General features: G+C 40.5%; 2 protein-coding genes across 2 annotated transcripts; one reads left to right on the plus strand and one right to left on the minus strand.

Moving 5' to 3' along the window:
- Positions 1-56: 56 nt before the first annotated feature.
- On the minus strand, positions 57-7,542 carry mlx (MAX dimerization protein MLX). The gene is made up of 9 exons (XM_033645270.2): positions 7,468-7,542; positions 7,080-7,357; positions 5,843-5,879; positions 5,597-5,686; positions 4,610-4,719; positions 4,371-4,473; positions 2,683-2,782; positions 2,050-2,251; positions 57-1,939 (listed from the first exon to the last, which is right to left on the minus strand). The coding sequence occupies exons 2-9, from the start codon at positions 7,116-7,118 to the stop codon at positions 1,883-1,885; spliced, it is 738 nt and encodes a 245-aa protein (XP_033501161.1). The 5' UTR covers positions 7,119-7,357; positions 7,468-7,542; the 3' UTR covers positions 57-1,882.
- A 500-nt stretch (positions 7,543-8,042) lies between these two features.
- On the plus strand, positions 8,043-27,469 carry fmnl1a (formin-like 1a). The gene is made up of 25 exons (XM_033643809.2): positions 8,043-8,657; positions 14,836-14,919; positions 15,302-15,388; positions 15,486-15,559; positions 16,633-16,716; positions 16,819-16,962; positions 17,793-17,901; positions 18,225-18,301; positions 18,385-18,478; positions 18,876-18,950; positions 19,040-19,150; positions 20,868-21,017; positions 21,106-21,207; positions 22,354-23,044; positions 23,155-23,279; positions 23,390-23,592; positions 23,689-23,923; positions 24,015-24,083; positions 24,166-24,246; positions 25,179-25,308; positions 25,392-25,555; positions 26,345-26,446; positions 26,531-26,626; positions 26,858-26,972; positions 27,086-27,469. The coding sequence occupies exons 1-25, from the start codon at positions 8,472-8,474 to the stop codon at positions 27,148-27,150; spliced, it is 3,453 nt and encodes a 1,150-aa protein (XP_033499700.2). The 5' UTR covers positions 8,043-8,471; the 3' UTR covers positions 27,151-27,469.
- Positions 27,470-27,661: the final 192 nt, after the last annotated feature.

Consider the following 27,661-nt stretch of genomic DNA (forward strand, 5'->3'; position numbering starts at 1 on the left):
AAGTCAACACTTCCCTGTAATTAAAGCCACAACAGTAAGGTAATTCAGAACAGATCAGCCATGTAAATGACAGATTTTACTTACTCAGACACTGGAAACTGTGAAAGCCATCATGAAAACTGGCATTATATCATATGTTCAAAAATCTAAGAATGAAAAACCTCTTTAATTCAGTACAGCAGCTGTAAATCTCTCACCAGGGACCCGTGACCAGTGGTGGGTACAGTGACGGTTTTCAAAAAAAAAAATCAGCCCTGAACAATTAGAACATTTTCCATTTATCGGTGTTCGACATTCACAAGTGGTGTTTACTATTTCACTGTTTGGAATGAACTGTTACTGAGCGTAAAAGTCACTGACAACCAACGCGTTTGTCATGTTGGCATTAAAACCACCGAAATTTAAAAGGTCTAGTGTGTAGGATTTAGTGGCATCTGATGCCTGAGGTTGCAGATTGGGACCAACTGAAACTTCTCCTGTTTGCCAAGTGTGTAGGAGAAATACTATGGCCAATATCAAAACACGAATTGCCCTATCTAGAGCCAATGTTTGGTTTGTCCAATCTGGGCTGCTGTGGAAACGACATGGTGAACTCCATGGAAGAGGACCCATTCAGTACATAGGTATAAACGGCTCATTCTAAGGTAATAAAAAAAAAAATTGAAAATTGTCATTTTCAGGTGATTATAAACTAATGAAAATGTATGTATTACATTAACTTCAATTTCTGACAATACACACTGGACCTTTAAAGAGATGACATGTTATGTCATTTGATTTAGAAAAGCTTATTGTATGGTAAACTGCAATCTGAAAGGTTCATCAGAATCAACACTTGGTATTTCACATCATCTCCGAACACATCATGAACACATCACATGTATAACAGCAACTGAATAACTGCCTGTATTTAAACAATCTCTTCACAATGTGCGGTAAAGCTTAATTATTGTCAATAGTCAGCATATATTAATAGTAATCCATGAATCTTAATGCTGCTTACATTGCACACCAGTCACCATGATATTTCAACATTTCTGACAGCTTGTCATAACTGCATTAATGACAACCTCATGTCTTCTAAAACTAAGGTGGAGGAGTCTGTTTTTAAACCAAAGCAATAAAATGCTGACGCGCCACAGAGCGTGTTCCTGATTGCACATTTAAGAGAAATTACAGTTACCCTGCAGTAGTATAGTAGTGGAGTATTTAACATTGTCAGAAGTGGTATGGCTGACTCATTATGTTTGTGCACTGAAGCTGAGTGTAGCCCTTTGGATCAGCATAAGGCTGCAAATATATGCTTGATGCAACAGGGGAGGGTGTGGGCTCATGAGTTTTTACATTTTTCATCACCCTTTTCTCTATTTCTGTTAATTAGGTTGATAGATTGCAGAAGCAATACAGCCAATTACCTCAATCTGTGAGAGGAGTCTTGGATTTGATTCATCTCAACAAGGGCAACTCCTGTGACTACAACTAGATGCACACTACACTATCTTGTCTACCGGATGCATTTCACATACACGTTCACTTGCAATCTGTTGAGTTTCCCCTGCTTTTCTTAGCAGAACAACAGTAAGAAGTATGAACAGTCAGCAGAAGCTGAAAAAATACTCAGCTGTCTGTATGTACGTACACTTACAATCAGAAAGTGATCCTTCTTAAACGTGATCGCTCAATCCAATACAACTTCTCATCTCTGCCCATACCATGAGGTTGAGGTAATACAACTGCAGCTGGAGAGTCACTGATGAGCTGAAGTGAGTGTAAATACTGTGGTGTGTGGCCTGAGGCTGATTGAAGTTTTTTCGTCCACCCTGAGAGGCCAGAGCAAGCTCAAAGTCAATTTCTGGGAGTTAAGCCCAGAGGTTTCACTCAATCAGTAAAGCTGACCATTAAGCTGCCGCAGCACCCCAACAACAAAGTCCCTCAGCGTCTACGACAAAACAGAAGAAACACAGTGACTGTTATGAACTCAACAAGTAGCACTGACCATTTTACTCTGTCTGATCCCGCTGTCCACAATACATCAGAAATATGATTTACCTGTGGCTTGCAGTGCTCTTCAATCCAGCTAAATACACAGGCAGAGAGTTCTTGGAAACTGCTCACTGAAACAGAATTGCTGAAAGACTGGAACAGCGAGTCCATGATGCTCTGAAAGATGTTGAACTTGACCTGGTCAGACACCTGATCCTCTCCTTGCTGTGGGTTGTTCTGGTGGGCCTTCACTATGTGCTCATAGTTCCTATCAAAAGAGACAATTGCTGTTCACTGGCCTCACAAAATACATCATTTAATTAATTAAACTAATTCATAAAGACATGATTAATTGACCCACACACTAAATAAACTGGTTTGCCTATACAGAGTGTATATGGCTAGAATAAATGCAGATCTAACAGCACTTGTTTTCATTTGAGAATACTTTGTTGCTTTTTTTTTTTTAAAGATCCAATAGTACCTTTACCTTATGCTGTGTCAGCGCTGCAATTAAAGCATTTCTGACTCAAGACTTTTCTCACACTATACAAGATCAGCATTTATTTTTTAAATCCATCTTTTCATTTGTCTGGATGCAGAACAAGTAGGAAGGTCTTAGTTTGCCAACAACTGGGACTGTAGAATAAACTATAGAAAAAAAGCTAGGCTGAGAGAGTTTGTGAACCACTATCTCACGTTTTCATGATTTTCAGCGCCATCACTTCTTTCCTTAGTAGAGAAACTTCCTCTTCCTGCTTCTTCTTTTCTTTATGAAGAAAATGGATGTAGTCGATTGCTGCAAACAAATACATCTGTCAGGGGTTTCTTCACTCAACACATTATTCTTTTTTAAAGAGGTGTTGTCCCTCCACAACCATTGCCCATGTACCAAAATGCTGCTACTTCCTCTTTTTCCCTAACAAAGAAATTTGAGCGAGTGCAGATATCTCTTCAATGTGATATTTCTGTCTCCATCTTTCTATTGAGCTCAGGTGATCTGAACATGCTATACAGTATATATCCCTGTATTGTCTTATTTGCTTGCTTTGTGTAATGTGAGCATGTGAGACTGAAACTGTCATTGGGGGCTATAAGCAGTATGCAGATTTGTATCACATGACTGGAGTAAGAAATAAACCAGTGGCTGGACTAGACGCTATTGGAGAACAACTAGATAATAGTGTGACTGCTGACAGCTGGACTGGAAAGTCTGATCTTTCCTGACTTGTAAAGTTGGGTTGATTTCCGGTCTGGCTTGTCCGGTCCGGAGTACGTGCTTAAACTGGCATTTGTCATCATGACATGGCACTAAATCAAACTAGTAACAAGCAATATGACAACGTGATGAACATAATACAATGTTTGTTTATAAACGGACTAACAGAGCTGCTTGTGTCTGACGGACCGTGAACCAAGCACAGCAACATTACGGAGATCACATTTTAGTAGGGGTCGGAGGGGGGAAAAGTGGCGCATGTTGTGGATGTTTACTAGAAAGTTCTTGTGTTTTCTGGGGGTGACGAGAGGAGACATGGCAGAGTTAGCCTGTCAATAAAACTAAAACTGCACAAATATGACTACATTTTGAATCTGAAGCTGACAAGGAAGGGTTTTTGAACTGGCCAAATGCAATGTGGTGCACCTTTTTGAGCTGATTTTTTGTCAGACACTGTGTTTCCTGTTGATTGCTTTGAAAGCGTCACAATGTACGATGATTCATTCAAGTTAAAATGAGGAATCATATGCATAATATTTTCTTTCAATGCAAAAACTAAATAAGGTGCCAGCTGGTTGGAGAAAGACTGCTGGGGAGACAAAGGTTTCTGGTAAGATAAATGACAGTCGCTATAATCCAAGCTACTTACTGTTAGCTGCATTGTGTGTATTGTCATTTCCAGTAAATATCACAATGTGTTTTAAAATGTGTTTTTTGTTTTAAGCCAATAGGCTACTCACCCATCTTCGAAGTGTTTACGTCTCCAGTCTGATCTCAAGTGCATAGCTGATATTTACATGGTTTGTTTACATGACATAACAGAAGTGTATATTGATCGTGGACACAGAGATCCAATGATACGCAATGCAACGCGATAGTCAGATGCTTATTTGCTGTTGTGACACTGTGTTGTTATGTTCAACTTGGGACCGCTGCTGAGGCAAGTGCAACACTTGATAAAATTCGGAATACTGTTCGAGTTTGGTTGTTTGGCTCAATATCAATCCAGTTTGAACATTTTTTTTTCTCCGGCCCAACCCTACTGACTTGCTCGTATTTACTATCTTTCCCTAGTAGAGACCAATGTCAAATGATGAACTCACCATTATTCGAAATATAATCATCAAGGCGACTGTGTATGAGTTCATCCAATATCATCACATCTTACTTTTCTGCAGCACAGTAGCCTTGCTTATCTTCTGTGCTCCCACTGCAAATTCAGACTGCTGCTGGCACGTTGGCACTATGGACTGGAGGTCATCGTAGCCTTTCTGAAGTTACCAAAAAAAATAACACATACTGAACAAATGAAAATATGTAGTTCTAAAACTTTTTAAAGGCCCGTGTGGTGTATCTGCAGTAAGTCATGGAGATCAAAATCCAATTTGCCGTCTACTGTAGCCTTACCTTAATAGCATCCCTACGCTTCTGCTCAGCCTGTGTGTGTGCTTGTCTCCGTCGATCTTTATACGAGTCCTTATATGATGCCTCATGTCTGTAGTCACTGTCTTCATCATCTATTCAAAAATATATTAACACTCAGATTTAGAAACATGCCTCTGACTTCTGACTGTGACATAGAATACCAGTCAGCAGACTGACAAATGCACAATGAACTATTTTGCAGAACTTTTCGGAAACATGAGGACTACGCTAATTTTAGTTGGTCTAAAACCATACCAAGATTTTTTTTTTTTCTGAGACTGGAAGATGAATTTATTGATTTAGTTACAGTGAATATCCTGGAGTAAGTCTTCAGTCTATTTTCTTCCATCACAGAAATTTAGCCAAGACTGAATCATTTTTCACCTCAGCAGGATTCAGAGAAGCTGATTCATGCCTCAATCAAGTTATATCGATCTCTGTAATGCACTTCAAACTGGCCTCCGCTACACTTTATTTGACAGAGGGGACTCATAAAACCCTGCTGACAGAATCTGGACAAAAGCTACGAAGATGGAAAACAGTCCTGCATGCACTGGATTTTATTAACAATATAATTACACAAAGCCCACTATTGGAATTATTGTGCATCTATCCTATTAAGTACACTTATGTCCCCTGTGTTTTATATTTCGAAGAGAGTAGCAAAACAGGGTTTTCCTTTTTTCAAGAAGCAAGAAGTAGAAATGAAAGAAAGCAGGCTATGTCTCCATTGAACAATTAGGTTTTACTTTGAGAGAAAGGTGATATACAAATAAGGCCTTTCATTCTTAGAAGTTCAATTTTAAAATATGTGACAGAATTAAGACTGCAAATATATGTATTACAGGGAAGTCATCTGAAGTTAAGAACATTCAACAAAGCAAACATTCACATCACAATCTAAATGTAGCACGAATTCTCTCTTAAAACTGTCGGCACTGTCAGTTCCCCCCTGTATAAACATAGTACCTGTATTTGGTACTGAGGAGGCACTTGTTGAGCCAATGCTGTTGGCCCTGGACACAACTGAACCCTTTCTGGCAGTTTCAGCAAAGAAACCTGAAGATCAAGACAGACAGCATGCATCAAAGATTTTTCACTGCAAGACCAAAAATAGATTGACATGCTAAGCTCAGAAACACAAGGTCACTATCACAAAGCTTAAATATCAAATGATATGACAAACAACAGGATATGAACTGACTGAATACTCACTAGGGTCAAAGCCACTGTCGCTGAAAGCGCCGTCTGTCTGCCGAGCCATCACCAGACAAGAGAAGACGGAAAAAGGAGAAAATAGAGGCTGAGAGGCTGGAATAAAAAGGGGGGAAATCGTGCTGCCCTAAATACACTGACAATAGACCAACAGCTAGTATGATAGGAAGTCTAAACCCCCACTGAGCATTGCCCTGATTTGTCCAATTTAAGTATGCAGCAGGGTAAAGAGCTGCATCCTATTTGTACTTCAATCACAGATCCACTGTTTGATCTAGGGCAGCACAACACAATAGTCACTTCAATTTGTGGTTCCCAAAATTGGGTCCCTCTCTCTCTTTCTCTCTTTTATTGACAATGATTCCACGAGGCAAAACCCTGAAGATGTGTTCAATACCAACATTAAGTCTTGCTAAATGTTTAGAGTGTTTGATAATGATTATTCTAACCAGGGGTTTCACTCTCTCTACCAACATCCATCATATTAAAGGAGAATCCACGAATAAAACCTACGTATATCAAATGTTGCCCCCTAAAGGAGTTTAACACGGTTAGATAAACAGCTCTACTGCGGTCCCTCACACGGGGAAGATCGGGAAATATCTTCATACAGCTGCTCTTCCATGTCAGCAGCGACATCATTATTAGATACGACAATGACGTACTGACTTTAAATGGCTTGTTGTAAAATCTTCAATCAGTACTTTTGTGAAATGGAAAGGGAAAGTGAACCAAGTATTCTCCTAATGACAAAAACAGGATTTCCTTATGCTACACTGTTACTTCCCACAGTTTGCATTTATTATATTTGGTAGGGCTGCAATTAACAATGGATTTGCACGCTTGCTAAGATTTACTACACCATTCTGGCAGACTTTTCAGTAAATCTGCACTTCAATTTCAGTTGGATGCTTAAAAGAAAGACAGAAGTGCAAAAAAAGGAGTGTCGTTTTAGGTGGCTGCAAGTTTATTTTAAGCACAAACAAGAAACAAGAGCTGTCGTTTCGGGTCGTTTTGTTTACTTAACAAGCTAACTGCTAACTGTTATTAGCCCTGTGACGTTGGCTAACGTCACCTAGCTAACGTTAGCTGTCAAGCTAACAAAGACTTACTCCTCCATAACGTTTGCAAAACTTCAACTTAAAGACATAACAGCTTTTGCAGCCTATCGCTGCCGCCACAGACGTAGTAATCAAGTTAATTAAAAAGTTGTGGTTAACTAACATTAGTCACTTACTTTCCAGTGATCCTCTGGCGACGTTGTCGGGTCCGTCATTTTGGAATGTAAAATAACTATTAGCTATGCTGCCTTCGCGTGCATCTCGTAGGTTCCTATTTTCTTCATATAAAAAGTTGTAAGAATCTGATGTCCGTCTCTCCATCATCCAAATAAAAAAATACAAGTTCTCCCATACCAAGCTTTATCAACTGATAAAATTCTTGTTATTCACGTACCCTTAAATCAGTAACTTACACTGATGACTTCACAGTCTGTTCTCCCACGGTACCTTATTCCTGTGCACGAATAAGAAGAAAAAATTAGGCTTCGTCATAAAAAAAATGGTTGTAGTAGTATTAATAAGTATATTGTTTTTCTTTACAAGGTTAGTGTTCGCTGCACACACTTAAAACGTCTTGAACGTTATATGAAGCTGTATGTTCCGATGTCGAATATCATGACTTGCAACTTCCGAAGAGACAGCGAATGCAGCAACCAACTATGCAGTAGTTAGCTTCAAACACAGAGGGGCGCTGTTGGACAACCCTCTCTACCTTTTCACTCAGGACCTTTACCTGTCTTCCACATCAACCTGGCCTCACGTGAACTTAAATTAAATGACCAAAACAAATGTAACCCCATACAAGTTAAGCTGGCTTCAAGAGAAAGAATGGCTCCAGTGTAGTGAAAATGGATTCATGGTAATGTGAGAAAAAGTTTTCTTTGCTTGTTGGTTCATCTTCACCTGCTGTGGTTACACAGGTTGCCATAACCTTGGACACTCTTTCTGCTTTCTTTTTATTACTGTGCTGCCTTATCACACTCATCAATCACCTACTGCTTGCACGATACGCCCAACAGTTACCATGTTCATCTTCCACCCTGCCTTCCACCCCAGCTTCTGTTGCTGTCATGCACAGGAAGTTGCTCTTCTGCTTTTGTACTTTTGTGGTTTCTGTCTGCGTTACATAGTGTGTCACACTCCCCTCTCCTTCCTCTCATACACAGCCCTGTGTACTCACTCACCAGAGGAGTTGTCGGTCAACAAGTACTATAGAGAGTAGCAAGCAACGCTTAGGTGAGTCTTTTCGTAGAGCTGAGCAGGCCAAAACAAGGCTTGTTACCTTATCGTCAAAGGTGCTTGTAGACAGAGAGCAAAACAGGTTGATGAGAGGACAGGCATGAGGACGACGTACCTACTTTCATTACTCACCCCATCCGACATAGGCGGATTCAGTAGACCAGAGGCTTGATGTTCCTCTCCCTGAAGGCCCAAAGACTTGGTTTGATTTAAGCCTGCTTCTTCTTGTTATTTGGAGTGTGTTGTCACTCTGTTTTGGAATACACTGATTTCTCAGGAGAAAGGGTTTGTTTAAAGCTTTCCTCCTGGATTACTTGTGGAGATTAGTGATGGGGAATGCGGCTGCAGGGGGCTTGGAGCAGGAACCGGCTGAGGTCCGAGAGGCCAGGAACTCGGTCGGAGGAGCTTCAGGAATGAGTGACCCCACTCCAACCTTGCAGAAGAAGCAGCCGGCTCCCCCCAAGCTGCCCATGCCCCCAGAGGAGGAGCTGGAGGAGCGCTTCAATGTGGTGCTGGTGAGTAGCTGCTCAGGAGACAAGAAGGCACGCACCTTTACCGCACATGAAAACAGATGTGACAGCTATGAAATGTGATGAAATGGTGCAGGTATACCATTTAAAGTCATAGAAAAAAGTTGCTTTACGTAGTAAGTGTTCTGAACCCTGGTTTTTGAACACTTAAGCTCTGTGACTGATTTATGCTGCCAAATCAATTCGACCTGAATACAGACTTGATATGATGTCAGCCCTTTTCTGTTTGTTGTCTAACACATTTTTATATTTAAATCCAGAGGCCCATTTTTCTGGTCTGTACACAGAGCCAGGCTTTACAAAATATCTGCTTTAAATGTGGTCTGACAAAGATCTAATTTTGCCCAATCAAATCTGCACAAAAGGCATCAATAAGTGCTTCGTTCAAAGCAGGGATATCACATTAAAAACAATAATATCAACAAGCTGGCGGATTCATCTAAGCACTTCTTTACTTCTCTGTTAGATTTGAAAATGTCAGAAACAGGGTGATTAGTGCATGCTCAGGCGGATGGCCCCAAGGGGAAGTTGAGCAACATATTTACATGAGTGAGACCATAAGACCGGAAAGCAAATGTTCCACCACTCTTTCAACAGTCTCACAACAAGCTGAAAAACATAAAGCCTCATGAGGAATACTTGAAGCATTTGAACATTCATTAAGAGTAACACATCAAAACATTTAGTTTAGCACCAGGGATGCTGACGCACTTAAATCTTTGATTATTTTTCAAGTGAAATAAACAATAAAAATTATATGTTGTTTAAAAGTTTAATTTCTCAAGGCTGGTTTTAATCATGTGATCTTAAAAAGTGAATTGAAGACAAGCAAGACTATAAATTGTGATGTCATACCAACACACTGCAGCCTGCAGCTGCTCCATTAACATCAATAAGAAGCTCGACTTAAGCTGAAGCTTAAGCTTGACAGCCTACACACTTTGGGGTCTAGTTTCCCGGCGTAGCGCAGGGTGGTGCAGGGTGGCGAACCCCGCGCAGAGCTAGTTTCGAGCAGCGCAACCCGAGGCCCGCTCAGTTTGGTCGTTTGGCAGACCGAGGTGCTCTGAGATGGGTGTGGCGACGCAGCAGGGGGAGGTGTCGACAGATGCAGCTTGGCCAGTGACAGTTTCGTGCCAAAAGGCTTCGCCAAAGGTGCGCTAAAAGCTCGCCAGCTGAAATCAGGTCTCAGGCACAGTCGATCTTGGCCAGCACTGACCACCCACTTTTAGGAGAATTTTTTCTTCTTCCTTCTGGCCCGCGTTACAGGCTCCCCAAGGTTAGAAGCAATAGGTTTAAATTTTCTTTTATTCCAAGTGCAATAAATGTTCTTAATTTGCACTGAGTCTTGATGGACTCAATTTGCCTGCACTGTCTATAAGCACTCCATATGGTCTTATTCCCTTATAGATTTATTTTTTCTATGGACAGCTTGATCTGATCTATTTTATTTATGGTTGTTGTGGTTGTGATTGTTGTTGACATTGTCTTGATTGTCCCTTGTATGTTGAATTGCACTGCAAACTAAATTTCCCCTTGAGGGACAATAAAGAACTGAACTGAACTGAACTACTGTCAGCGCAGGCGGAGCGCAGCCAGTGTAAGCCGAAGTTTGGCTGACCGGCGGACAGTGCGCACACGTCACCAAAACCTCACAGGCAGGTTTCCAGAATGTCAGGCACATTAACATGCAATAAATACCTAAAAAAAAACACTATTCAATGCAACTATCTGCAATCAGCACATAAATGTATCTCTATGTCGACTGTCCCGTCACATCTGATGTCAGATCAAAGGGGATTGGCACCATTTGGCACACCTAATGGAAACCCAACCTGATTTGATTAACACAGCAGCAAACTAATGAGTTCACATCCCTCTCAGCCAACCACAAACAGCCACAGCATCAGATAGGGAGTATATATTCAGCATCTGTCATCTTAGAAAAGTCAAAAGAAAAGAAACAGAGTGAGACTGCAAGAGAGAAAGAGAGAGAGCGCGCACGCACACGAGAGAAACGCAACATTGATTTACGATTGTGGTGACCTCCTCCCAGGCTACCTTTGCATCATCAGCCCGTGGAGGTCTGCTCGCAGTTCCATATAGTCGGACACTGCGAGCTTGGACCTCCCGGACCAAAACATTAGTTTCCTCCTGGGAGAAGTTTGGCCGTCTGACGCTGCTGCTCTCTTCTGCCATGGCGAATTGAGTTAACTCTCATTATGCCTTGGCGCAGCGCATTTAAGGGCAAGGAGAGGGGCTCATTTGATTGGTGTGATGTGTGTAAAACCCACTCACGCCTTCTCTCCTCCCTCTTTCCGACTTGCGCAGGTAGGAGGGAGGAAGGTGGGAAAGAGGAGTAGCTGCGCCAGACGCACGGTGTGCCAAACTTGCAAAATCCGCCTGGCCACACCCAGCTGGCGAAGCGCAGGTGCGCTGCGCCCCCGTCTCGCTGGGTCTGCGAAACTAGAGCCCAACATCTCAAGTTTTACATCTAAATGGGCGTCATATAGCCCATCATTATAACTCTGCCCGCTGCTTACTGGTAAAAAAAAAAATCAAATCTACCCATCTTTAAATTTTTATGACACTCCATGTAAGTGTGACATCATGGGTTGACGGGATGAATCGAAATCCATTGGTGTCCAGGTACTTTGCAGACACATAGATAATAAGCAAATAGATGCTGTAACATTAGCTTACCTCCAATTATTTATGTAAAGAGAAAAAAACATCTTGACTCTTTAATTTTAAACCAGTTTACCTGTGCTAAATTTAAACCGTGAACCACAATAAAAATACTAACAACAATAGTCAAGAAGGTGTTTCCTCCTCAGAGTACAGAAGGTAAAAAAATAATCATTAGATATTCACTTTTCCTTGAGAGTTAGGTGTTTTTTACTTATTTAATGAAACTTTTGTGAATGTCAGATGGAAGAAAGTAAGATCTTTTTGCCAGTGACAATTGCTGAATTTTTTGTAGCTACTATAAAAAAATGGCTAACAGGTTTTGAAGGTTTTTATTTTTTCCCTGGTAATGCCTTAACAATTATTTAAAAAATTGCAAACCTGAAATGCCAACACACATGCAAATATTCCCAAGAAATACTGTAACTCAGCTAAAATTACTGAAAAAGTTGACAGTTGGTGAATTTTTAAAACTCAGTTAAGGAGGGTCAAGATCTTATATGGGCTATTATTCAGAACTGACAATAGTTTATATGGCTTATATGGTTTATATTATATGGTTTATAGGCTTAACATTATACATTAACACTTTCAGCATTCATGTGTGACTGTTTCACAGAAAACTTCTTGTCGAGACTTCTTGTCTTGAAATATCATCGTACAAGAAGACATGAAAATTGAGCTTGACTTGTGTGACATATTTTGCTCAGAAATGGTGGCCTGTGCCATTTCATGCCTACAACGCCCTCACAGACGTTACAAGAAAGTATGACCTCACTTCCTCTTTCAGTCAAAATACTTGAATGCAAACTTTAGAGAGACGCTGTACTCTTCTTCAAATTTTGAGAGTTCAGGATGTAAGATTTACGTAAGTAACTAAAGAAAGAAAATGAGAAGTACATGTCATTGTTTCTAAACTTTGGAAATTTATACTCTTGTGAGGTCATGCAAGTGAACCTGCACACAAACACTCATGTGAGTCGTTTTACTTTTTCTTTTTTTTTTTGTAAGTGAAGCACCACAAAACCCACAATGCGACCCCTCCCTTACCCTACCATGGATGAAGCACTAACTCCCCAGCAGCAAAGCAACCGTCCTTTTCCGTTTTTGCTTCTCTTTGTTTTATTTTTACGGTGTGAAAGAGAAATTATTGAGCAACGCCCAATGTCAACTGAAAAAATTAGTGTTGCTAGTGTGTTTGGAAGTATTGTGTCAGGTGTACAACCAGTGATGGGGTGGGGTAGATTGCAGCAAGTTGTGAAAGTAAAGGAACATTGAATAGGAAACTGACTTTGAGTTAAGCATAAATAAGAGTGTAATTATCCCCTCACTAACCAAAGCTCTTGTAATTTAAGGCTTTTATTTGAATGACTCGAGGATCATTCTTGTTCTAATTAATTTTTCAAGTATCTTGCCCTTTAATAACTTTTATGTCCTCGATTTCTCCACACAACCTCCTCCATTAGGTTCTGAATCATTCATAAGACTTAATTTGGGCTTGTTGAATCATTCAGTTTTTAAGTCATTTACATGGGGGAATAACCTTTAAAACAGTCAAACATTTCACTGTAGGTTGAGGGTGATACCTCAAAGTGAAACTGCACTTTCTGGGCAGCATGTCCACTCCTTATGATTGAGTCAACTTTCACCAAAGAGTTGTGGAGGTGGGGGGGGGGGGGGGGGGGGGGGTTCTTGATCTGTGTAAAATTCTTCATACAGTCGAGAAGATTACAGAAATATTATCTTATGTGATAAGATAAAAGTTCAATCTTGTTAAAAGTTGATGTAAAGAATTGCTGACTTTGATCATATGAATTAAAAAGGAGAGAAACCAACAAATAAATACAAAATGATCAGGAGTGGAGTGGGTTTTCTTAATCTTAAAGGTTGCACTGTGGCATAAAGACTCTAAGATCAACTCAATAATTTCTTTTAACCAAAAATATTTCTGTTCCGAGATACCCATTGACAACCATCAATACATATATGTAAACACTGAGTCATCTGTGTTTCCGGCAGGTAGTGAACACCCATCTGTTTTACCCAGAAAGTGCATTTGTGGTTGGCCGATTTGAATACAGTTGCATAAGCAGGAAAGAGAAAGAAATTACAACATGTAATTCCTACAGTTTAAGGCAAGTCATATTTAAGACTTTTTCAGGCTATTCAATGCCAATCAGAATGAAATTTAAGATCAGCTTTACAGTAACTAAACTTGAGGACAAGGGTAGAACAGAGCAAAGAAATATCAACCCAGAGGAAAAGGTTTGATGGTCACAATAGTCCTGTCTTTGTCTCACCAGAAATAAATCATCTTCTTATTTGGAGATTACTAAATTCTGATCTGTTTCTCCTAAACCGTCCTGAGGAGAAACAAGGAGCAGAAGAATAAATCAACTTCTTATTTGGAGAGTTCTTTTGCTGCACTCATAGGCTTCTCATAGGTTTCTCAACTCTGAGAACAGATAAAACACACAGAGTTGAGAACTGAATTTGATCACTGAGACAAATTTTTGAAATTGTGCACACACATTTATAAGCCAATCAAGTTTTCTTATGTATCTTACTGTTATCTCATTTCAGACAAATAAAGATTACTGTGGTGAGAGGGGAAAAGGAGTATTATAAGATCTTAAATTAGAATCAGGCTGAGACAAGAGGAAGATTATTTTAAGAAGAATGAGAAAATGGTTAAAACTTCATAATGATGTCATACTATATTCAGGAGAAATAGGATGGACAAAGAAGAGATCTTTTTCTTTTTAAAGTTATTTTTTTTGGCGGCATCAGCCTTGTACATGGGTGCCTGCTCTGCCACTAAGCCACCAGCGCCCCAAAGAAGAGATGTTATTTTGAATTTTCCTTTCCTCTTTGTAGCCTTCATTGGTAAAATACATTGTGATTTTTGTCTCTCACTATGCATGTGGGAATCCACTGCCTTGGTTTCCATCGTGCTGAATTTGAAAACATTTTTGTGTTAAAAACACTGAGCCTCATAAGCATTGCCTTGTACCGGCTTCCATGCTACAAAATCTTGGTTAAATAACTGATTTTTGTTGAATTTGCACTGGTAATGTTGTCCAGTTATGCCAGAGACATCCAGTAAATTATTAAAAGAAAGTAGATGTTACCAGTTTTTGAGAATTTACAGTATAGCTTCAGAAAAACGTCATCAAAATCCCACTTTACATGTCATAGCATTTTTAAGACTTTTAAAAAATTGATTTGAGACATTTTAAGACCAATTAATGCCCCCTTGTTAGATTAATGGATTCAGTGCCTTTTAAGACTTTTCAAGAATCAGTGGGAACCCTGTAATAATGTGTGCTGAGTGACACCGGAGGGTTTTTGTAGAGGAGATGTGACAAATATAAAATTAAGGTTTCTTTTTACCCAGAGTTATATTTTTATTATATTTATTTGATCATTTCCAATTCTTTAGACTGAAACAGTGTCTCTCTTTGTCTCTCTCTTTCAGAGCTACATGAACTTGCCTCCAGACAAACTGAAGCTGTTGAGTCAGTATGACAATGAAAAGAAGTGGGAGTTAGTCTGTGATCAGGTAAGACCTTTGTTTCATTTATAATGAGTTGTTTTACAATTAACCCTCAAAATAGACTACATGTCTTGAAACTGAGCAGGACTCTGGCACCTGTGTCCCCACTGGGACAGAGGTGACACAAAGTACATAAAATACCCAAAGTGGATCTGTAGGAGAGAGCAGAGTGCAGTGTGAAAACCTTGCAACACAGTTTCTGTGGTGGCAAGTGATGGCGTCGGCATGGAAACAGAAAGCGGTTTGTGTTTGTTGTGTTAACTAGCACAGGCAATAATAGCTTCAGATGATGTGAGTGCTTGTAAACGTATCTCCAGTCCAGTCATCTTTCAGGGTTGTTGATAAAATGAACTCAGTTAAAAGCAGCTTGTGAATCCTTCTCCCCCAGGAGCGTTTCCAGGTCAAGAGCCCCCCGTCCACTTACCTGGCTAAGATTAAGAGCTTCTACCAGGATCAGGGAGGGGTGACTCGCAGGGTCAGTATAAAACATCAACTTCCTTCCATGTATGACACATCTTAAATTTTCTGTCTGCGCAGTGATGTCTCGATTCTCACCTCTTCTGCTTCTTTAGCTGAAGAAAAGGATCCAGGATGCCACCCAGGTCCTTAAAGATTTGGAGATATCTCTTCGCACCAATCACATTGGGTGAGTCCGTTAAGTTGGGTTGGGCCCTATTTGATGTTTATTTGATTATTGATGTGTGATGCGATTTATATGGTTTTGATATATATATATATATATATATATATATATATATATATATATATATATATATATATGGAGAGAGAGAGAGAGAGAGATAGATATAGATATATGTAGGTCGTCAAACACCAACGCTTTGGATTGGTAGTCAGACCGAACCACCAATCCAAAGTATCAGTATATGACAATCCAGAAATGAGTCTGAGCATTAGAAAACTTTTTCCAGAGTCACATACACAACCATTTAATGGTTCTCAGTGGAGATTTGTTGTAAACAAATAAAATGAATGTGTGTCTATGTACATTTGGTGCACATGGACCCACTCCAACAAATATTGCTCCACAGTGCTACCAGATAGAAAACTTTATGTTTTCATTATTATGATAAATGGTCAGTTTCAGTTCACTGAGCATAAAAGATGCTATACTCTGAAGAAAGACAGTTGATTCTTCAGTCTAATTCCCAGGTCGTCAACAAATGACAATTCGGGTTGGTGGTTTGGTTGGACTACCAAATACCAGCATTGGTATTTGACGACCAGGGAATGAGCCTCAGCAATCAGCTATCTTTTTCCAGAGTTATCTACAGCACCTTTAACTTTTAACTGAACACCAGTCACTGTTTCTGCAACACACCATTACAGGATGATATTAAAAGTTAAATTGCAGCGAAACAGTTGCACATAAAGTCAGCTAACAGGCTTAGTAATAGCAGTTATAACCATTATTATTTATAGTTTGCTAGCATGGGCCAACATAAGCTGCTGGTCACATCCGAGTAAGGTTGAAACAAAAAACCACCTGCGTGTGTTAAATTGAGCAAGAGTGTGGTTTATTGCTTATGAATTCAGCATTTCCTCTGTAAGAGCAAGATTGGGTTATTTCTTCTTTCTAAAGTTACGTATTTGTATTTAGAGGTCCAATCTGAGTGCAGTATCTGTTAATTATAATTACAAAATATTTCTCTGTCAGTGTTTCATCCCTCATTCTTAATTTTGCTTTGGTTCTTTTTGTAGATGGGCTCAAGAGTTTCTCAACGAGCAGAACAAAGGTTTGGATGTTCTGGTGGAATACCTGTCTCATGCACAAAGTGACGCCTCGTGAGTACCAGCAGGGTGTAAAAAACTCTCTGCAAAATGATAATGCTACATAAATGAAGCTATTTTATCACAGCGGATGTTTATGTTCTATGAACTCTGTAGGTTTGATGTGGAGAGTGTTGAAAATGGTGGCACCCTGTCAGACAGAGGAAAACCAGCAGAGAGGTCAATGGAAGACTTGACCAAAAGCTCCAGTGGCTCTCACGCGCACGGGATGACCAGAGCTGCTCGGGCACTGACTGTAAGGTAAGAGCATGAATGATAATTAAGGTACAACAATTATAAAAAACAGAGTCCAGACCCAGAGATGTTCTATGAATTATATAATTATATCTATAAAGTGCACTCCATATCATGAATTTTTATTAAAGAGGAACTTTCGGCTTATTTAGTTGCCCATGTAATCAAAAAATAGAGTCATGTAAGACAGAAGTGGTGTGATGGTGGTGCACTGTAGTGCCATAGAGGTGACCAGATGCCATGTCATTTTCTCAGAGCTGCCGAGCTGTGTCAAATTTATCTGCATCTGTTTCATCTGTTTCGCATATCTAGGTCCAAATTTACAAAATCTTCATTATTAATACAAATGCTCTCATAAATAATGACAGCCCTGATCAACCAACCGCAAAAGATTCTTATTTTTGTAAAATATGAAACAAACAGTGCAGCAGGCTAAATGTCTTTTCATCTTAGTCAATATGCCATTATTATTTATTGTATAGCAGTTTTTGCTGCCCTTCTTATCCAATTTCATGGCCATCTTATTGCTAGACAGCAGTTCCTCTCAAAACTGAGACATTTCAACCATGACGAATACCTCCATTTCTCACACCGTCATTCATTCACATCCTTTGCTCATTTGTTGAGCATTTTATTCTTTATTTTCCTCTCCACCTGATGCCACATTTCAGCTGTCAGACAGACACAGTGGATGTACAAAATAATGCTGGAAGTCTTGTTATAATTGGCTGACTGTGTTGTTCTGGGCCTCAACATGAAACCATGTGCACATACAGTAGCTTCTCTTCTCTTACAGAGTTCATTCATGTGTCTGTGCACTTGTTATCCCTCTACAGAATAAGCTCCACTCTGGGGAACAAGATGCATAAGAAGTCCCACTCATCCAACCAGAGAGATGATGTACATGTGTGCATAATGTGTCTGCGAGCCATCATGAACTACCAGGTAGAGCCTTAACATACTCATGCTTCCCCTACAGTGCAAAAACAGTCACTTGTCTCATATTCTGTCATAAAATTGTGCTTTTAAAGAAAGGGAATTTTTTTGGTGGGGTGACATAAATCTGTTTTCCCACTGCTGTTTCACTTCACTGGTTGTGAGTGAAGCACAATTTTAAATCAAGCAAGTTGTTTGATTTAAAGGCTTATAAAATGCTTATTTTTTTACAGTGTTGTTTTTCTCAAACCAAACACAAACACTTTTCCTGCATCCTTTAACACACCAGCTCTCATGGGGAGCAACTGTTCATGTTTTTCTTGTGCTTTCAGTCTGGTTTTAACCTGGTGATGACTCACCCGCGCTGTGTGAACGAGATCACCCTCAGTCTCAACAGCAGGAATCCCAGGTGAGTGCGTTTGTGTGTAAGACAACAAAAGTGTGTTTTATGTCTGCCTGTATCCATATCTAACCTCTAATGTGCTGCGACAGGACCAAAGCCCTTGTGCTGGAGTTGCTGGCTGCAGTGTGTCTTGTCAGAGGAGGACATGACATCATTCTGTCTGCTTTTGACAACTTCAAAGAGGTGAAATTAGTTTTTCATTAGTAATTTTGCTCTATTGCGATGACCTAATTTGACTTTGACTGTTGCTTGTTCAGTCATACCATTGTTCCAGACTTCCCCTCTTTCATTATTAGTCATCTTATGACTGCCACCATCCACCCCTCACATGCACTGTAGTGTTAATTTTATCCCATGTGGAGCAGTCATGTGTGTTTTATTCTAAATGCAAGTACAATGTACAATGAGTAGGAACCACACCCTGTTTGTGTGGCTTAGATCAGTTACTACATGTAATAGCTATAACTTGTCATACAAGACTAATTTTGCATTAATGCCCCCCCCCCCCCCCCCCCCCTTACGCCCCCATGTGGGCACCAATTAAACTGCATATTCAGATAAGTTTCTATTTTTTTCTCAGGTGAGCCGAGAAAAGAACCGCTTTGAGAAGCTGATGGAGTACTTCATCAATGATGACAGCAACATTGACTTCATGGTAGGTCCACAAATGTATTACCTCATCACAGGCAGTCTGTTTGTCAAATAAAGGGAGTAAGAATTAACTGTCATTGTGTCTGCCTCCAGGTGGCCTGCATGCAGTTCATAAACATTGTGGTCCATTCAGTGGAGAACATGAACTTTCGTGTTCATCTACAGTTCGAGTTCACTCACCTCGGGTTAGACAAGTATCTTGGGGTGAGTATGCATGATAATCTCAGTGGCAATGGGTCAGTGTAGGGCTGGCAGGATATCTGATTTTCACGACACCACACGCCATCAGAGTCAAAAGAATCACAATAACAATATAATTGTAATATATATATATATAAAAAATTAGAAAAAACTCCCACACTGGTGAGCTAACTTTTGTGAATGGTGTTTGGAACATTTAGCAGCTAGAGAGGCAAGTATTTTCCTCAGGAGTTCATAGACCATAAACGGAGCTCATAGAGATTAGACTCATATTCATCAGATGTACACAAACACAACTCCACATGAATCTTAATGTTGCTCCATAACTCCTGGATGTGTAAATAAGCAACTGTTTCCTGAGAAGTTATATCGTGGTCATAACTTGTTTCTCCTGCTCGCAGGCAGTCCACAATAGTTCAGATACTGCAGGTTTAAATATATATATGTATAATCTATCAATCTATCAATCTACCTATTCAAGGTCTCTTCAGTCAAGGTCACATTTTTTATGCGTGCCATTTGCTGAGGTTTAAGTAACTTGTGGTGTCAAGCGGGTAAATTCTAATGCTCATAGAGTGCTGCAGAGATTATGGGTTTTTTTTAGTAGGCCCACCTAGGTGTTAACATTTCCCTGGTTCCCTCTACAAAAAGCCAATGGAATTTTTCTACCAGGTTTTGGATTAATGCAAAAAATATATGTTTAGTATACTTACATATTTTGATTAGCAAGGTCATTTTCCACACAAGAACAGCAGTTATATGATTTTTTAAGCATAAATGCAATCGCTCGAAGTATGGAGTAAGTTGTGTTAGGCTATAAACAAATCACACTATGGTCGCATGACTAACATCTGCACCACAACAAGGCTCTAAAGCTGTGTTTGGTGTGACAATGTTATGTTCGTCAGCAACCACCTTTTTGAAGACACGTAAGGCTTCAAAATTCTCAAGTAGGGTATCTAATGATGTATTTTATGTCGACCAAAACAAGGAAGCCTTTTAAGCTCTTGTTAACCATAAACCTTATTTTAGGCATCTAACCAAAAACCCATTCAAAGCACCCATCGACTCTGAGACGAGGGAACCATGAGTGCTTGGATGCTAACTCATTTCCGCGTGGTGCAGGACTCAATCCTGCACCCCTCTATTCTCTTCCTCATTTAATAGGGCTGCTGCATGTTCATCAGTTTCCCTTTACATTTTGCTGATGACAACCTGTTAATATCACATAACTTCCCTGTGCTAAATTGTTCTAATAGAGCCATTCTCTCTCTATGTCAAAACATTCAACAGTATAATGTTAAACAATTAAATTATGAATCAATACCTCGATCAACAGGGAATGAATTGGCATCTATTTTGCAGTCAAATAATCATTTGTTTCACTTTAAATGTTGATTTCCTCTGTTGTACAATATTGTAAATTGAACATATTTGTGTTTATGAGTGTTGATTGAACTAAACAGAACATTTGAAGATGCCACAATGAGCTCTGGAAAACTGAGATAGACATTTTACATGATAATATAGATGAAACAAATCATCAAGTTATCAGGAAAATGGCCAAAATTATCAATTATTTGTAGCCCTGATAATATTTACTGCTAAAAACATAAGATGTATGAAAATGTTTTTTTTTTTTTTATGAGACTTTTGCTGACACTTTAACCTGAATCAGTCCCTATGCCATATGTCATTATTGTTTGTGCTTGTGTGTTAGACTCTGAAGGAAACAGAGAGCGAGAAGCTGCAGGTCCAGATCCAGGCCTACCTGGACAATGTGTTAGATGTAGGAGCCCTGCTGGAGGATGCTGAGAATAGAGGAGGGGTGATGGAGCATGTTGATGAACTGCAGCACCATAACGTACAGGTCAGCTACAAATTAACTGAAACAGGAATTTCTATGAAGAAGAGGCTTTGACATTGTGATATTAAAGCAATGTTGTCTCGTGTTGCAGCTGAACACCCGGCTTCAGGAAATTGAGAATCATTCTGCAGAGAGAATATCTGAACTTGAGACTCAGCTCATGCAGGCTACCAAGGAGACTGAGCTGCTTAAAGTAAGGGCTGCTTCATGACATGGATAATGTTTAATAAGATTAATTAGCCAAGCAAGGTGTGCCATTCTTACAGTGATTACTTATAATGAGGTCAAAAGAGTGGCAGTTCACTTTATTTTAATAACCTTAATATGAAAGTAAAATCTAATTATCCTCAATATAAAATAAGAAAGATGAAAGTATTTGCACATGTCAAATAAATCTGTAAATGACCTTGCATTTTAGCCATCAACACTGGGGATGGCAGTGTCAGTCAGTCTGTGAGTCTGTTGTTCAATCATGTTTCAAGAGGATTACTACTAATGACTTTGGTGATCCCCTGACTTTTCCTCTAGCGTCACTATCAGGTTGACATATTTTGTTCAGACAAATTACAGTAATTGTTACAGAGTGCTCCAGCAATGACGAGTTTCTGTTGGCCAACATGGGAATTAGCTAGTTAATAATTAATTACCTTGATTTGCTTGTCGAAAAGTCAGTAGGATTTTTTCATTGGATTTTTGCAGAAAATAAGCTCTGCGGCAAGCAAACATTCATGATAGTTATTTGTTTCGTTCAGCAAAATAATTTTTACAAATGAACACAACTTATACGACCTCTGAAGCCTACATGCAATTATCAGAAGTAAAAAGCTAAGGTTAGGCTATAAATGAACTACACCACTGTCCCATGACCTAATATCACTTCCACAACAGGGCTGTGGAGCAGTGTTGGCCGTGATGAGGTTCTGTTGTCTCATTTAGCCACTTGTTTGCAACTGCCTTTTTAAAGACACATAAAAGCTTCAAATGTCACGAGTGGGTTATCCAATACTTTGTTTTATGTCAAAGAACAAAATGTGAAAATCTCTTAAACTGTTAAAAACAGACCTTATTTTGTATTTATTTCCTGTGATGTCACCAACTAGCTTGTTGAAAGATGGCTGCACCTTGCTGGTGAAAAAGTGAAATATCTGGTTTTCTAACAAAACCAGGTGGACATCAAGTTTAATTGCAGTGTCATATGTTTCCTAACATTAAAATCAAATTAACCAAAGTCATATTGCCCACTATTTCATCTCCACTTTAAAGCCTGAAGATAGACTGTGTATTATATGTTCTTTGTAGAGATGAGCTGTGTTTTTATATTTGTGTTTGTGTCTAATAGGAAAGCCTGCGAGAGTCCTGTTCCCAGGTTAGTGCCTTGCAGCAGAGAGAACGGGAGCGCGAGCTGGACAGGGAGAGGGAGAAGGACAGGGAGCGTCTGAGTGCCTCCACCCCTCAGACGTCTTCAGAGCTGGAGCAGAAAATCCAGGAGCTGCAGGACAAGGGACTGATCAGACTTGGACGCAGCGCCTCCGGAGGCCTGGACATCCAGGTTGTGCCTGTCACGGTGGTCGAATATGTCCAAGCTCCAGCCTCTGACACCCAGCCTAGCGCTCAAATCTCTGTCACTGCCTCTGCTTCCCCACCGTCCAGCCTTCCTGCCTCTGTCCCTCCACCTCCTCCTCCACCTGCTTCAGGTGGTCCAGAGATGGTTGCCTCCCCCCCTCCGCCTCCACCTCCACCTCCACCTCCACCTCCTGCTGGAGGCTGTGGGGCTGTGTCTCCACCTCCTCCTCCTCCTCCTCCTCCTCCTCCTGCACCTGGAGGAGGTCCACCACCTCCTCCTCCCCTACCTGGTGCTGGACCCCCACCACCTCCTCCCCCACCTGGTGCTGGACCCCCACCACCTCCTCCCCCACCTGGTGCTGGACCACCACCTCCTCCTCCCCCACCTGGTGCTGGACCCCCACTTCCACCTCCCCCACCTGGTGGTGGACCTCCACCCCCTCCTGGAGCACCAAACCCTCAATCTGGTAAGGATGAATATGAAAAGTCCTGAAAACACTCACAACAGAATGAAATGCTAAAGAAAACAGTTAAGATCTTATTTGTTTGATTATTCCTCTTCCTTTTGTTTCCATAGGGGTTAGGACCAAGAAGCCCATTCAGACAAAGTTCAGGATGCCGCTGTTGAACTGGCAGGCCTTAAAACCAAACCAGGTGACAGGCACTGTCTTCAGTGAACTGGATGATGAGCAGATTTTAGGGGTAAGAAGATGCTTGACAGTTTATCCTGTCTGAAAACTGCAGAGTTAACATCCTTTTTTATCCTAACCTTCTCATCTTCCTCTCTCTACCCCTCACTATGTCTACAACAGGAGTTGAACATGGATATCTTTGAGGAACAGTTCAAGACGAGGGCCCAGACTAATCCAACAGACCTGTCCAATATCAAGAAAAAGGTGGTCCAGAAAGCCCCCAGCAAGACATCATTGATCGACGCCAACAGGGCCAAAAATCTGGCCATCACTTTACGCAAGGGGGGAATGAATCCATCTGTTATCTGCACCGCCATAGAGACGTACGGGCTTTGTAGAAAATTCGTTGCATTGAATACATTTCTTGGCTATCCCTTACTCTCTCTCTCATACACTAACTGGTGCAATCTTTTGTACAGGTATGACCAGCAGTCTTTGTCCATCGACTTACTGGAATTACTCGAGCCCTTCATACCAACAGATTTCGAGATGAAGCTGCTGCTTAACTATGAGAAGGATGGCCGCCCGCTGGAGGAGCTGACCGACGAGGACCGATTTATTTTACGCTTTGGGAAGATTCTGCGTCTGAAGCAGCGCATAAGCACTCTAACTTTCATGGGCAACTTTCCAGATAGTGTCAAACGCCTGCAGCCGGTCAGTTTGTCAAATGCATTGTAACTTGGACCGAAACAGATTTAAGTTCTTAAGCAGATGTATTGATTTTTTGTTTTCACTTCATTCACAGCAACTCAACTCCATCATTGCTGCATCCATGTCCATCAAGTCTTCAGCCAAACTGAAAAAGATCTTAGAAGTAAGTAAAAGAGAATACAGCATGCTGATGTAGCTTCCAAATATGAGATTTTGCATAAATCGGCTTATGTGTTCCCCTTCAGATTGTTCTTGCTTTTGGCAACTATATGAATAGCAGCAAGAGGGGTGCAGCGTACGGTTTTCGGCTGCAGAGTCTGGACCTTGTAAGTAGCATTTGTTTGTACTCGTACTCTTTCACTTTAAAGCAAGACTCTAACTTCAAAAAAGAAGAAATCACATATTATTGCTTTTACAAGTCAATAGTTGAACTAATAAGTAATAAAATTAACCTTTTACCCATTCAATACAGTCATGCTTTTTACTATTACAGCTAGGGTTGAGTATCAAACTCTGTACCTTTCAGGGTACTGATTGAATTATGTCAGTACTACTGAGTACCAATTCACATAAATCCACTGGAGCCAAATGTTGGTACCTGAGAGCGCATCTGGGTGGTGGGTTTAGAAAAGAGGTGAGAGTGATGCAAAGCACTCCAAAACCTGGAAGTCAAGGCTGGCACCAAAGCTGTGTTGGACTGTCTGTTAGCAACTCCGTCAGCTCCCCAGCAAGCCAAAACTGTCACAGCAGCACCGATCTGCCATGATAGTAAAGGCATCTGTTCTATTTTCTTTTCTATATTATTTTAGTAATAGCATAGTATCACTGCTAGACAAGAAGACACAAACACACACACAAGCAGACAGACAAAGACAGAAAATGAGTTTTGTGTGTAATTAGGAAAGAGCAGAGGAGCAGAACTGCCTTTTAGTCTACCACATCACTCATGTAACTTGTTCAAAAATTACATTTTTGTTATTACAGAAAAAGTATTGAAAAAAGGTATCTTTGGGTGCCACTATCCAATTCTAGGTACTGGAACCAGGTTGGTATCAGTTCAAATGTGAATGGTACCCAACCCTAGTTACACACTCACCTGGTTTAGAATGACCAGCGGCAAAACTGTAGCTAATGTTCGCAAACTTTAGATAGATTTACCATTACCCCATAATTGTCACTGGTGTTACTAGTTAAAAGTTACTAGTCTTGGTTTAAGAAAAATGGAATAAACAACTTTGTCAATGTCTTTACTTTTCAGCTGTTGGAGACCAAGTCAACTGACCGCTCGCAGACGCTGCTTCACTTCATCACCAGTATCATCCAAGAAAAATACCCCGACTTGGCCAACTTCTACACCGAGCTTCACTTTGTAGACAAAGCAGCCCTTGGTACATTCACACAAACTGTCAAGCTTTCCAGCTTGTGATCTAAATTGGGAGCGGTACTTAACTCATTTCTGTTTCTTTGCCAGTATCTCTGGATGGCATTCTTCAAGATATCCGCTCATTAGAACGGGGAATGGAAATGACCAAAAAGGAATTCCTGGTGCAGGATGACAGCCCTGTGCTGAAGGAATTCATCAAAACCAACAGTGAGCAGCTGGAAACTTTGATCAAAGACAGCAAGACAGCACAGGTTAGCCCACAGTTCATTTCTAATTCACACAACTTACACATTATTACATGCTTTTAGAGATTTGCACCAATCAGCCACAACATTAAAACAACTGTCAGGTGAAGTGAGTAATATTGTTCAGCTTGACACAATGCAATGTTCTGCTGGGAAACCCTGGGTCCTGGCATTCTTGTGAAGGCTACTTGACACGCACCACCCACCCATACACCATTACACATCAGGTAACCCCCGCTTGTGGCAACAGCACTCCCAGATGACAGTGCCCCCAACCCGTCAGCAGTACAATGCGTCATCCAACACTGCAAAAACTGCTGGCACGAGGAAGGTGACCAGCTCAAGATCCCAATGGATCTCAGATCCCAATCCGATCAAGCATTTGTGGGATATGCCAGAACTCCACCTTGCAACCAACGCTCTGGTGCCAGACACCACAGGAACCCCTCAGAGAGCCTGTGTTCATGCTTCAACAGGTCAGAGCCAAGTCTGGTCCCAGGAAGCCCTACCATAAATCGAGCTTAGCTCTGGGGCACTGGCACGTCCCACTGATGCTTGATCAGATTGGAAACTGGGGAATTTGGAGGCCAGGTGCATTGTCTGGCTGAGGGGTTTGGCCGGGAAGTGCATGTCAAGTAACATCCACATGAATGCCAAGACCCAAGGTTTCTCAGCAGATCATTGCATTGTAATGAGATGATCAACATTATTGACTTGACTTGTCAGCGGTTGGTTTCAATATTGTGGCTATATTGCTATATTTTATATTGTCTAACTCTGTACTTCTCCCTCCAGGAGGCATATGGTTCTGTGGTGGAGTATTTTGGAGAGAACCCCAAAACCACACAGCCTTCCATGTTTTTCCCATTGTTTGGACGCTTGATAAAGGCCTATAAGGTGACGATGTGTGGCTGGTTTCTGCTGTTTATCCATTACAGTTGTTGCATTGCATGTTAAATTTTTGTCCTTGATTGAACACAGACAGCACAGCAAGATATTGAGCAGAAAAAAAAAATGGAGAGTGAGAGCAGTGAGGAAAAAGTGTCATCATCACCAAACAAGCCCAACGTACAAAAGGTAAAATATTAAGGGTCCAGTCTTCAGAAATTATATATCAGAGATGTGTTTTAACTGGTATTCTTTTTTTAATGGTTTGTGCAATTTTAAAGTTTTCAGAAATACTTCACACAGCATAAACCATCATCTAAAACAAATCTGTGACTAAACCCACGACACTCAAACTCTTATGGGGCAGGAAGTAATGAATTTACTTTGATTTCAAATGCTTTTTTAAAAAACTTTTGCTAGGGGCCAATGATGCCTAAGATGCCCCAGATGGACTTGATAGCAGAGCTGAAGAAAAGGCAGGTGAAACCGCAGGTACGCGAGGGGAAGGACGGCGCGCTGGAGGACATCATCACAGGTGCAGTAACCCAGTGCTTCCTGAAGGAGTCACATGGTGATATTTTAAGCATGTATGTTGCATGTTTGATGATTACATGCTGTTGAAACTCTCCAAACTTTGCTCTTCCTCAGATTTGAGGAACACACCATTCAGGCGGACAGATGGTCGACGGCCAGCCCAGCGTCAGGACACTTGAGCCACATCTGGTCCATGAGATTTTACAAATGTAACTGGAATCACACCCATGTATACAGACAGAAAAACACATTTAAAATGCTCTGTATATACAATATACCAATAAATTAGCCATATGACAGTGTGTATTTCTGCCACCATTTTAGTGTGAATTTGTTGTGTAAATAGAATTTGAAGTTTGAACTATTTGATATTTTTAACAGTCCATGAATTTGATTACATATCTTGCTAAAAAATGTTCCTTCAGTGCCTCACAGCTTTGTATCCTCTAAACTTGTAATGTTGTCACCTATGGAGTAATAAAACAAATTATGACTTTATTTTGAAACAGATCTACTGTATATGCATGAGGGTTTGCACTGACACATGATGCAACATTTACAGTTTGTTTCCACGTTTTCTGTTGCTTAAAACAATAAGCCTCATGCAGCAATATTCTCCTAAATTTTTCTTATTTTTTCTCTTAATTTTCCATTAAGAGAAAAAAATACGAGAAGTCATCTCCAGATGCA

The sequence above is a fragment of the Epinephelus lanceolatus genome, chromosome 18, assembly GCF_041903045.1.
Source record: "Epinephelus lanceolatus isolate andai-2023 chromosome 18, ASM4190304v1, whole genome shotgun sequence".
Lineage (NCBI taxonomy): Eukaryota > Metazoa > Chordata > Actinopteri > Perciformes > Serranidae > Epinephelus > Epinephelus lanceolatus.